The sequence below is a fragment of the Pieris brassicae genome, chromosome 1, assembly GCF_905147105.1.
Source record: "Pieris brassicae chromosome 1, ilPieBrab1.1, whole genome shotgun sequence".
NCBI lineage: Eukaryota > Metazoa > Arthropoda > Insecta > Lepidoptera > Pieridae > Pieris > Pieris brassicae.
The window spans coordinates 13,024,911-13,039,287 of record NC_059665.1 but is presented as its reverse complement, the minus strand read 5'-3'; the positions used below and the strand labels follow the sequence as shown (position 1 = coordinate 13,039,287).

General features: G+C 32.4%; 1 protein-coding gene across 1 annotated transcript in view; it reads left to right on the top strand.

The window, feature by feature from the left end:
- The window catches only part of LOC123711571 (glutaredoxin domain-containing cysteine-rich protein CG31559-like), a 57,628-nt gene that overhangs the window by 29,954 nt on the left and 13,297 nt on the right, over positions 1-14,377 (top strand). The window contains exon 3 of the mRNA XM_045664167.1: positions 125-1,733. Coding sequence (XP_045520123.1) covers positions 288-1,733 — 1,446 coding nt within the window. The 5' untranslated portion in view covers positions 125-287. The remainder of the gene's footprint in view (positions 1-124; positions 1,734-14,377) is intronic.

Sequence of the window (14,377 nt, the reverse complement as noted above, 5' to 3'; positions counted from 1 at the left end):
AGTTAATGAAAAAATGTGGCAGAATTTGCGGAATTTAGATTATACCAGCATAATATTTTTGTATCATCGTCTTGCAAATAAACTATTATTATTATCAAACTAAATGATGACTCTCTCTTTGCAGGTACAAATAAACAAGAAAAACAGGCTGTCGTGCGGATTATAGACCTACATTCGAGCGACCGGAACCATTATGCCTTGTACATCAACCAATATCTAAACCGCCACCTGACTAGAATAACAACCGGAAGAGCCGTTAACAAATTATGTCGATTCATTAATCGATAATGATGGAGGAGGTAACAACCCGGCCGAATCTCGAGTACATCGCCCCTCTCTCAACCAAAGTGATGCCGAGGACCGGATCGACTACTTTTACACAAATCACTAGCGATGATTCTAAACTTAGAGTGAACGGATTCTCTGATAGCCGTGCTAACATGGACTCTCTAAGTTCGATGCACTCGCTTGTCCTTGATTCTAAGGCACCATCAGCAACGGTATTTGTTGCGGCGACCCAGTCAGATCGACCTGAGAGCACGCCTTGCACAGACGCACTAACCGCAAACGGCCCGCACGTGGTTACAATCAGAATAAACACAGACACAGATAAGCCTAAAGCCCCAAAAATATCAAGTGTTCATCTCAAAAGTGACGTCGAATTTGATACTTTCAAAAGCAGCGATGCAAACAAGAAAAATAACAGTCTCGTCCGGCTCAACGTAGAGGAAAGCCGCCCGAAAATACTCGAAGCGGAAGAGTTCGCCAAGGTCGATAAAGCGCCGTATATTTACTGTAACTCGTACGTGAATCCGATGACCAACATGATAATGTCAAGCGGCCAGTGCTCACCGAGCGACACGTTAGATTCAGGCACGTGCAGCGACCTTGACGGAACGCCGCCCCCTATACCTAAAAAGAAATTGTCGAAATCTACCAAGAAATCTGTATCTGTTACAGTCATTAGCTCTATAAGAAATCAGGGTGAATTAGATTTTGAAGATAACGACTCCAACATATCGTGTGACTCATTAAACAGCAGTGAATTGAATGGAAGCATGCATGCCGACGAAAGTCACAGCGAAGACGTGAGCAAAAAAGAAAAGAAACAATCGCCTGAGCCTTTGCAAACGTTCGCTAAAGTAAACAATAAAGATAGCTTTCTACCGCAGGGTTTGTTGCAAGATATTAGAGACCGCACAGCGAAACTAACGACTGTCGACATTGAAAGTGATTCGTCAGACGAACGTCAAAGGGAAGTTAGCCAGAATATTAATGAGAATGCTAATATTCCGAAAGAAAGTGCGCAGTTGACGTCATTCCTGTTGGTTTCCCAGTACAACAACGAGTTGAAAAAAAACAGTTCTGAGTCCCCAGAGAGGGAGACACAGAGCCTTAAATCACCAGTTATAACTGAAACTCCATATGAGGAGAGAAAAAACTTGGAAAAAATGAAGGAAGATCAAATTTGTTACAGTAGCCATTATTTTGATACGGATAAGTTTTATGATTTTCATCTGAATGAAAAACAATTCGATGACGTTTCAGTGAAAAGTGTTAGTGTTAAAAATGAGTGTCCTGAGTCTGAGATGGAATATTTTGCCGGAATAAAGGACTTTAAAAGTGAAGAGGCGCCCTCTACAATAAGAAGTTCAAAGGGAACAATCCGTGGCGTGAAAAATCGCGTTCGCGCCGGTATTGCGACATTCCTTCAAATGCAAACCACTACTAAGGTAAGCTTTGTGTTTATTTAAAACCATTTCACCTTATACTTTCTCATAATTAATATAATCTGACGATTACATTATTACCCATTACTGTAATAATTTGGTTCTATATCCCACAAATTTAAAATTACATCTAACTTGGAATTTTCTCTTAATTGCCGTCCCTGGAGTTTTTTTTTAAATCCCATATAGAACAGGAGTAAGTAGACTCAACTGATGTTAGTGACATCGCCGCCCATGAACACTCCCATGCCAGAATTGGTGAGATCTTTGAAAAATCAGTTCATTAAATCAACCCAAGGAAACAACAATCACCAAGTCAAGTCGCTAAAAATAACGAGATCATTCTTTGTACAGACATTTAACTTAAACTACATTTTCTCGTCACACTTCGACATACGTCTTTGCATTTAGAGGTCACAGTTAACTTGGAAAGTGAACACGAACAGTTATATTTAAATGGCACTTTAGTACGTGTCATTAAGGTCCTTGGGCATATTTTTAGGCGGAGGAATAATATATATGAAAGTAAATGTCCTCGGTTTCGAGTAAACTCTGGTTTACTTAGAATGTTAATGCCTCAATGGCTAGGTCACTGCTGTAAGGTTATGTCATTTGCATGACATCATAAATTTTGTTTTTGTAGTTAATATACTAACTATTTCTCTTCCTTCTAGTGTAAATACAATATGATAGAAACGGACGAAGAAGATAAACGTATGGCTAAATGTTTTGTAAATTTGGGGATATTGTTTCAACATAATATTGTTTGATGGCCATTCAATTAATAGAGAATTCTAATCTCTATTTCAAAATATACTAAATGTACAAATATTTATTATAAGCATCTAAAATATGTTTTGTTTGTTGTTAACAATGTTTGTATCTTTCTTACTATATCGGTTTAAGATATTTATTTCTCATTAAGAATATTACACTCACTTACATATGAAAATATTCTTATGCAATTATACATTATGCTTATTTAATAATTATATATTATAATAGTAAAAACGTAGTAGGCAAGAAACAGAAGACTTATTAGATAAAAACACACAAATGTTCTTTTTTATCACCCAATAAATAATAAATTAATATATTTTAACAGATAACACCCAAAAAATATATCTTTATAAAAATCAGTGGCGCTACAACATTTTACGGTCTCGTCAGATTTCTGTATCTGTTTCATGATCATTTGTCGATCCAATAGGCAAGTTTATCAGCCACCTGTGTCTGACACTTACGTCGACTTTTTGTGTCTAAGGCAAGCCGGTCCTTACTTTGTTTTCCTTCGCAGTTCGAGCTAATGTTATATGCGCTTATAGAAAGAAAGTCTATTGATGCACAGCTGGAGATCGAATCTACGACCTGAAGGATGTCGCACGCTGAAGCCACTAAGTTAATTCATGGATATTACTAGACAATCTTAGCTTACGCTCCTATAAGCCTCAAACAACTTTTGTATGTTTTATATGGCGTCTGATAAATATAGAAACGAGTTTAATAAATAAATAAATTATCATAAAAAAAAAGATATCAAAATTCTTTCTAACAATCAAGTGGCAACGGCATTCCCATCAAAGATGGCGTCCTAACCGCTTTGACATCGCAATAATTAAAGAATTTCTAATGATTTTCCGCTCTTCCGAGAGTTACGTGTTTCCGTGAGTCACACGGGATGCGGCGGAAATCGACTTTCAATCGATACAATTCCAGTATAGTTCTTACTTTCAAGCCTATTGTTAAGAATTGCATAAGTAATCACTGAATGATTTCTTATTTAACAGCTTTGTGTAAACTCCTGATTGCGAAAGTGCGTTGATTGATGAAAAACGCGCTAAATTCAGTCGCTTTTCATAATTTTATCAAAGCTGTTAAATAATTTATTTATATAGTCTTATATTACTGATAGAATTTTTTAAACTACTTACTATGTGTTATTTTAAATGTTGTCATACCTAATTAACAAGCGGTTTCAGTTGTTGTTGTTCAACCTTTGTTTCAAAATATATTCGAAATAAATATTACCTATTTTAATAGTGAAAGATGAGCAGTTGGCTATAGTTAGAAGCAATGTATTCCTTTGTAAATATTGAATTAAAATTTACAAAGGAATACATTCATTTGATTAATTAAACGGGATTAAAACTTTAGACTCAGTTAAAGATATATATATATATATATATATATATATATATATATCTTTAATAATAATAATAATCTTTTATTTGCCAAGATAGTGGGTACAGTGCTTAGATCGATCAATTACAAATATCCGCACAACCTGCCATTTATAAATAGGCATGCAAATGTCATATCAATTTTTACAATGTCTTATTAAGTACATAAAATAATGTCAAAGTTAAATTATTTACAATCGGTGTCAAAGCTATGGTCAAAATATTCGCCTACGCTATAATTACATGGCAGTGATCTATAACATCTAGGAAGGTGATTAAACAGTTTTATAGCCATGGTTTATAACGATTATATATACAGACTCTTTAAAATATTAAAAATAGCCTATAGTTTTATTATAATAAATAATAAAAACCAAATAATAAAATTTATTTGCCATTTAGACGTCCGTCAATTAAAACAAGTTTCGTGTTATTTAAAACAAGTTTGTCATTTCAATCTATTGTCTTCCGTCAATATGTCCTTCATTAATCCACGTTCACTTTAAACGTCATTACGGTTAAGGGGGTGCAGTGCGTTATATACTGGGTTCCGCATGTATAATAACACTATCACTAATAGTCATTTGTAATATGTTTTGTTTTCATTCTAAAAATCTTATTAAACCTCCTCTTGATTTTATCGAATTTATTAATCAAATAAACGCATACAATTGCATTTTTTCATATAACCTGGCTTTTGGCATTCACAATTGACGACCTTCATCGGGACTTTAATGTATAGGACGTGGGACGTCAAGGCAGAATAGACGTCCTTCATTCCACAACTAAGCGTTTTCTAAGGTAGTTTTCGCCGCGCAGCATCGCAGCTGAACTATTTCCGAACCAATTCGACTTAATCTTTCAAGAAAAGAGTGTACTTATTAGTCCTTAATTAGGCTAGAACGTAATATTCTTAAATGATTTCTCAGTGACAATTGTATTTAAAAAAAATATATGTTTCGGTAACATTGGTTAAGAGTCGACGGAATCCCAAAATGATTCATTGCTAACACAGCGAACTTAATTATAGTAATTACAACTACGTCGTTTTTTTAAATCAATAAATTATCACATATCATTTCGTAAATATTAGTTAATTAAGGCACGTTTAGAATGTTATGTAATGATGATTTAGATCAAGGTAAATAAATGTCTGTAATAGAAGTGAATTTAGTTAACTTTCTGTTGTAATAGTAATATAACAATAGCTTATACTATTAATATAAGAATAATAATATAAGAAGGCTATAATCCAAATAAATTCATTTTTTATTTTACATTTTCAACAAAACTGCTCTACAATTATGTTTTTTCTCTTATAAAGATTTTTATTTTTTAGAATAAAATGAATGTGTAAATGCTTATCTTATTACAATGGTATTAGTATATTTATCAAAATAAATTCTTTTTTTTTTGTATTCATGAATTTTTACTTCCATGTATAGAATATATATTTCCTTCAAGGATCTTGGATCCTCACGAAGTCTCTTTCAACCATGGAAACTGCGCTTATACCGAGTACAACCAACCCTTAAGGAATTGCACGTTGACATGGGTAACATTACTGACAATAATAAATATGTTATAAAACCTTATACATAATTATGTGAAATGTACAATCAACGCAACAAGTTTACATCGATGTGGTAAGGTTGGCGCCGCAAGTTCTCTTTAAATATCTGTGTTTGTGTTTATTAGACTTTCTAAAAGTTTTTGAGGTGATTTAGTATAAAATTATATAAATATTTTCTACAAAATGAAAGTGGTTAGATTTTCACTATAAACTCTTAATTAAATATAAAGTTTCTAATACATCATTATTATTTAATATCATTGCTTTGTGATGAAACTTTCCACATATACGTTAGTAAGTGCTTTAGTAAACTTAACTCCAAATATACACTGCTTTTGTTTTATATTGAAAAATGGGGTTTAGAGATTTCATATGTATATAAGTATAATATATAATAGATACTACAATCCAATACTTAACTTGTTTTGCCTTGTAAACATCTAAATGTATGATGCATAAATTCAAACAGTATCACCGCTGTAAGTGTATTAAAGCTCTAAATGTTAAATAATAAAAATTGGATGAATAGAAAGCTAAAATAAATTTAAAGAGTGGTCCCTGTGGCAGTGTACTTTTGATAACAGCATTTCCTCGCCGTATTCTGATGTTCATTGAGCGAGGAAAGCATCAGCTCTGGGGTCATTAGCTCTATTTTTAGTTTATGGATAGGGGGGAAAACGAGCCTTTGGGTCGCCCATAGATGGGCAGTCATAGTGAGTGTGCTGTCGGCCTTTGAGGGTATACTCTTTAAAAACATCATTTCATCTTAACCACTTTACCATAAAGAAAAGTCTATTTATTTGTCGTAATTGCATTAATCACTAAGAGACAGATGATGACCGGACAGCCTTTGATATGAGTTAGGCCTTTAGAAGTAAAAGCGATACTCAAATTGCTCTCCATTTTCCCACAAATCAAAGTCAGGAAGAATTGGTTCAATCATTGTTTTCTTTATCCGGCTTTCACCATCATTAAGATTGTCGCAATTTTCAACACTTGCTAATTCACCATAACCTAATGATGTTTTTGTATCGTATAATGGTCGTTGATTTTCTATTTGTCACGCTTAATACGTAATGCATTATTACGGAAATGAAGAAAATCTTAAAATCGTTTTCTTTGTTACTTGTTAAACATCAAATCTTTACTGACATCAAAGTTGAACTAATTTAAAAATAAACTTCATTTAGAGAAGACACTAATCAACGGATTGAAGCTATGTATACTTATAATTATTTTACATAATTTTAAATGTGTAAAAGTTATGTTAATAAAAGACAATAATAAACTTCCTAATAATATATAAATATAATACCCAATAGTTATAGACGCAACAGTATTAGTATCTTAATACATTCAACAATTAAATGCTACAAACTTCACCATTATCAAAAAAAGGCTACATTCCCACCATAACAGTAACCAGTAAAGTCCTTGGAGATACAGATCTACATCAAACCACTACACAGGACATAATTAATACAACGACTACGTGATATAAAAAAAGAGTAGAGACTTGCCTGTCTTATTCTTGAGGGTCCTAACAGAGCAGACCCTCAAGAAAAAAGATACGCACTCGCGATACAGATACGCCGTGCTTATGATCTACTCAACTTTTCATTTAACCAATAAGTCCTAGCGCTGGTTTTGTGTGCCCCAGCATACATTTTCTCATAAGTATTCCAACAGCAACTTATTATACAATATCTAAACAATTACATTACACACAAAATCCATAAACAAAACACAGTTAACAACTATTACCTACTTAAACAAAAAATATATATAATAAATTGTAAGGCGCATTGATGATTATAATATATTTAGTTAAAAGTGGTATAACAAAGCCACCATATCTAATAAAGGATACCAGAGTTCTATAATATTTATTAAGCATTTTTTAGTTACATTAATTATATCCATTTGCTGGTAATTTGTGTAATAACTGAAGGTGTATACAATGACTGAGTTACCTAAGGAATGAGGAATTTGTTTACAACATAGACATTTATTGAATTAATTAATTAGCATTGCTTCCAGGCTTTAGGCCTTTTTAAATTTATACCTAGAGATATCTAACAATATATTACTAGCTAACGTAGGCTTAAATAATCCTTATTTATGTTTATTTACACAAAATCGTAATGGGCAGATACTTACCCCAGGTATCATCCATATCATACAATATACCCCTATATTCCCTTGACTTGCGAACTGGTAGTAAACGTAAATTTACAATTAATTTAACTTTTTTTCTGACATGCATAAGTATACTTGTTTACCTATATGAATAATGTTATTCAAGTATGAGTTTATAGTAATAAAAACCATTAAAATTAGTTATTATGTTTACCGGGTTCCAACAGAAATATACACGCTTTAATATATATATATAAAAATGAATCTCTATTTCCCTTGGTCACGGCATCACGCGTGAACGGCTGGACCGATTTCGCTAATTCTATTTTTGTTGTGTTGTTATCGTCAGGAGAAGGTTCTTATGGAAGAAATAATTAATAAAATTTGCGTGGAAAATTTAAGAATACTTTTGTTCTGATAGAAAATAAAAAAAATACAGTCGCAAATCTTGAAAATCCATTTTTTTCACATGGCCAGTTATATGTCGCCTGTTCACGTGTAGGAATACTATTTATTAACAGAACTATTTATATACGCGCCAGAAAAACAATCAAAGAATGTTGTTTATCATAAAGCATTAAAATAATAAACACTTTGTTTCTGAAATTTTTTAGTTATTACCAATCCGAAATTAATATTCATAGTTAAGACAGGACAACGTCTGTCGGGTCCGCTAGTTTTATAATATTAAAGGTGTTTCTATTTGCCAAAGTAGACAACTTCAATTGTATTATATAGTAATTCCAGTGATTTACTCCTGCTAAAACCCAAATAAAAAGAATTTGAATACACTGGTTATTAACCTCATAAATAATAGAATAAAGACAAGTTTTCTATAATACACAGCCTACTGTCTATTAATGGCAATGAATAGGCGTATTTGAGGTCGTCTTGTATGATAATAGTTAAACTAAGGTAGACAAGAAAAAACAAACAAAACCAGTGGCACTACAACCATTTAGGTCTGGGCCTCAGATTTCTGTACCTGTTAAGAATAAAATATATTTTATTTAGTCAAGACTAATTGGAAAAAAGTCAGTTTTGTTTTGCGCAGCCCGAACAGACAACGACCTATAGTAGCCTTGACTTGTTTAAGCTATCGTGGAATAATATGGTTATGGTACACCTTGTATTAAGAATATCCATACCGCTAAATCATCTGCGTCACGAGAACACTTCACACAAGCTTTCACGTACTTATAACTTAGTTAAATGTATTGAATAATTTTTATGTTTTTTTCCTTTTGTAAAGGTTTGAACTTGGATATATTTTTAGAGTAATTGTTTGTTATATCAATGGCAATAGGCAGAATATGATAAATGCAACTTCATCACTTTACAGGACAAGCAATTAAATTATCAAGAAATCTTGAAGGCACTATTAAAATATGAAACACTATATATTAATAAGTCATACTGAGCGAAAATGTACTTATCATTGTCTTATCTATGACCACAGTTATATAGGTTTTGTTATCTGTAGTATTACGAAAAAAATAAAATAAAAAGGTAATATATTTCACAATTAACCGTTTTTAGGATAAAAATGCTTTCTTCCGCATATTATGGGTCGCTATTACATAAGAACTAAAATAGTATTGTACAACATTCTAAGATTGTTTATTACTTATTTTGTATTGTATCTTGATAAAATATTATATCACTTCTCTATTATTTCCCGTATCACCTCGACGTCCATCGTTCCACAACTGAGCGTTATTTCAGTCAGTTTTTGCCACGGACCACCACTATGTTCAACCAGCTGAAGTATTTCCGAACCAATTCGATTGAGGGTTCTTCAAGAAAAGAGCGTATCAATTCTTAAAAGGCCGACAACGCACTCGCAAGTCCTCTGGCATTTAGGGTGTCTATGAGCCGCGGTATCACTTAACATCAGGAGAGGCTCCTGTCCCTATGCCTACCGTTCTATAAATTAGGAATTAAGTATTTCCGAAGCAATCGACTTAGGGTCCTTCAAAAAAAGTGTATACAGATACCGGCAAACATTTTGAACAAATGGCAGAACCGATTTTTAGGTATCACATGTGAGTGACGTGTCGATCACGTGATTGGTAAATCAGTTGACGTTTGTGTCCCGCGCTGCGCATCATTTCCCCCACTCCCTTGTTTAATGCTCAAGAAGTTTTCCGGTATCTGTACTAATTCTTAAAACGCCGGCATCGCGATTACGAACCTTCTAGCAATGTGAGTGTCCATTGGCGGCGTTATTACTTAACATCAGGTCAGCTATCTACTCGTTTGCCTCCTATTACAGACAATACCCAAAAACAAACTTATTTATAAAGTTGCTTAATTTCTTATACGCTCTACTGTACATTAGTTACAATCGTTTCCCTATAGTAGAAGATGCATTGTTTACGAACGTCCTTCCCACGCTTTCAAGTTTAGTGTATTCCTACTACTCGTGTATATAATGTATGCGTAATTAATTCTTCCATGTGTCGTTCGAAGAACGTAACAATATTATCTATATATTTCTAAATCAATTTGATTCTTTGATATATTTGCTCAGTATTGCCGACAAGCAGGGGGATAAATAATTGTAATAATGCTTATGTAATACGTGAACGGCCCGATATTTGTAAAATTATATTGTTTAAACCTCCTTCAAAAATAACGAGTCGGCTTGCATTTATAATACCTAATCAGAATTAGGTTCATATGTACAAATATTAAATGTTGAAAAAACGCATTGGAAAGTCTACTGTCATCCAATCACGCGACACGGCTTTTTATTAACACTATGTTGTATTACATATTTGGTACTAAGGGAAAGTGCAAGCAAGTAAAAATAAAATAGCAGATGTAGTCCTATACAATTAGAAAATCTAAATGTTATACTTTAAAGTGAATCACTTTAAAATAAATATATAATATTACTATATGAAAAATTTTATAACTACAAAAGTCCCAATTTAACCGCAGAAGATACTTTTATATAGAAGAATTTTAAAAGACCTTAAAGATTCTTAAGGGATTAAACCAATCAAACGACATCATTTAATAACCTATTTCTTAAAGGTCATTTGCATTCGGATTTAACTTAAGCGGCAATGGTCGGTGCTTAATCAACGCACTCTACAAACGCAATGACCATCTGGGGTTTTATATTATTCATTCAATGATAATGTACAGAATACTTTACATTCCACTTATAAATAAACAATCACGAACAATTTACTGAGTCGAGGTGGCATAATTATACATTAGCATAGTATTTAATCAAAAAGGAATGTTTATAAATATTTAATATTCAACACTAATATAGTATTACATAATATACATATTTAATACTAACACAGTAGTAACATATTATATATATTTAATACTTCAATACTAATATAGGAACACATACAATTAAGAAGTTACGTATTTATTTATCCTGAGGGAGTTTCATCACTGATAAACTAATTATATATTTAAAATGTATTGAGTAATCTTACAAATTGGAAATGTTTTAAAGAAAGCGCGAGATTATTCTGAAAGCTATTAAATACTATAAAACCCTTTCTATGTGTTATTTTTCTTTAAATTTGATAGCATTTGCTGCTATGAAAATCAAGATTGCCCGACGGACGGAGGAGCAATGCAAACGATTTTAAGACAAATGACTTTCACCAGTATAATGCGCGAAATAGAACTAATTTCAGTGTACGACCAACCAGGCTCCAGAAGATAAACCACTCCTTATATGGCAATTGTATTCATTATTACAACAAACTCCCAAGGGAAATTAGAGAATAATCACTAAATAAATTCAAAGTCCTCGTTAAACGTAAATTAATCTATAAAGCTTTTTATAAATTTAATGAATACTTGAATGATCCCAATCCTTGGGATTTATTTGCTCCAGTTCATTTAATATGTATGACTCAATACTTGGCGATTAAAAAGAGTGGCGGAAAGTTACTTGCCAGTTCTTCTTACCCGCTCTACGCCCTTGACTTGCGAACTGGTAGTAAATGTAAATTTACAATTAATTTAACTTCTTTTTGACCTTCATAAGTGTACTTGTTTACCTATATTAATAAAGATATTTTGAGTTTGAGTTTGAAAACGAATAAATGTCGTACTGATAACGACTTGCTATGCTTTGAAGTCAGCTGTCATCATACTTTTTATTAAAGTTAATTATACAATTTAATTTTATATTTATTTTATTTTTTTGTTTTATACTTTTAGACATGTATCTGTTTTGTATCTTAAATGAATAAATAAATACACATTAGTGTAACCTAATAAATAATGTATGTTATAGTTAAGTCATTATTAAAATCTCCAATACACCAAAGGGACCATAATTCTCTTATACTTGGTATTCATTGCTGACATAAAATAAACAACGTCTGTACATTGAAAACAATATCAGCATATTACCTACCAACGCAAGAAACATAATAATGTAATAAAATACACTTGTTAGGAGATGTCGTGGTGAATAATTACAGATCGTTATTGTCAACACGGCACTTTGCCTGCACGCTGCTGCTTAGAGTTATATAATTTTAATACACGACTTATGTAACCTACATATATATTTTAGTTAATAATTAAAAACGTAAACTTAAAACAATAATCGCACACTTGAAGCCAATATCAATACCAGACTCATAAATTGTAATTTAACATTCTCGTTTCCGATAATGGCGAAATAGGTCAACAACACTCACATAGATTTATGAACCCTTAGATAAGCCAAATTCGTTTTAGTTAGCGTCGCAACCCCGCAACCGCTAATTTTATGTTACAGTCAAAACCGTTTACGACTACATCGTTTAGATAAACATACCGGTTATATTGGCGAATCAAAGGTCCCGGCTGAATTCTATTGTGTTGTAGGTGATTACGACTATAGGTTTTTACGACCAAATAAGAGTAGTCCCTTCGATGTCGTAATAACTGATTTTGACTGTAGTATTATAAGCTCATATTGTAAACGACTAAAGTCAGTTACGTCAAGCAAAGTGTTCAATTTAACATATATCAGAATATATCTTCAACAACCGCCACGGACCTTAACTCACGTTTAAATAAAAATGTATATAGTAAATAACAATATGTACTAACTATTGTATGTATTATTAAGGCTGTAGTGTCGTATATCTATCTTATATGTATCTTTTACCCTAAACTCTAAGTACGCTAAAACTTTATGTATATGTTTCGTAATCGTTTATTCCAATACGCAAGTGCCTTCTCTGCCTGGTACTCGTCGTCGAATTTTTGGGTCTACATTATGCTGGTTGTCGCTGAAACAATGAAGCTACTACACGAACACATTAGTTTCCATACATTAAAATTTAAATTATAGATTTTCTCTAAGTTCACTTTTATTGGTACGCAATGACATTAAGAAATTATTCTTTAAGCTGATTATTTATATTTATTTAGACTATTATTTAGTTGCAATCATTTTCATATTTATTGCTTTAAACAATTTAGGTAATGTAGTATTTGTTTGACAGGTAAATTAACGTCTAAATCAAAATAAAGTAATTTCTTAGATATTAAGCCCTCATATAAAGAAGTATTTATTCTATTTATACCAGATTAGAGAGCCATCTAAGAATACCCACCGAGTTAGTCATACATTTTCTCAATAAACAGAGGTTTTCTCCACATAACTGTGAGGACCGGTCCTACGATACCGACCTTGCGAGGCTAACCACTTGCTGCGAGGGAAAGTGCATACGAACCTACTTTGAGACACGATAATTGGGATTCCAAGTTTGGATCGTTTTTTTTTTTCATTTTTCTTGATTTTTATACTTCATAGAAACTTAGAAATGTTTATTGATATTTCTTTAACAATTCGACTTAGGGTCGAAATACCGTACCAATTCTCAAAAGACTGGCTGTGCACTTGCGAGATCTCTTGCACTGTGAATATCCATGGGCAGCGGTATCACTTAACATCAACTATCCTAGATAATAATAATCACGTTGTTAGGACCTCGCGGTGACCAGTTTTATATAGGAATTTGCAGTCTAAGCCTACAATAGATCCGATACTGTTATACAAATTTAAATGCCAAGATGCGTATAGCGGTAAACGACGAACGAATCCAGTTATAAGCTATTGAGATTAATCTTTCAGATTATCATGTCACGTATCACTTGAATTATAGCATATTTATTCAAACCTTCAAATAAAATACATAACTTTAACGATTAGGAAATAACTTTTTAAGTAATCAATGCATTAACCGTTAGAGAAAGAAATACACTATAAAGTGTAGTGTAATCTCCCAATTTGTCATAAAAAACCAAATAAGTCTATTTTTGTGAAATTGTTTGCAAGATTTTTGGATTAGTTGAAACGATGGATAGGCAAGGAAAAGTTATTTACTTGAATGTTAATTGGAATTATATTAGAACTATTTAGATAATTAAAACGGGAAGATTTTTATGATCTTTAATTATCCATAGGCGGATAATTATTGCCTACATACACAAACATACACGTTGAATACATTTTGATCTCATTAATAATATACAGAATTTAATTCATGCTCTCCAGACTGACTTGGCACTGGTAATCTTTGGGATTAGCTTTGTACGCCGTATATTGTACAAAAGCGTGTATCGCGTAAACAGAGACTATGCTCTGTTCGATTTTTTTATTTTTTTAAATAAATTTTGATGAGGGTGATCGATAATTTTAACTCGGCCGACCATTGTTTTGCTTGGGTTACGCCATCAATTATATATTTTTTAGTTGTGTGCGTATTGTG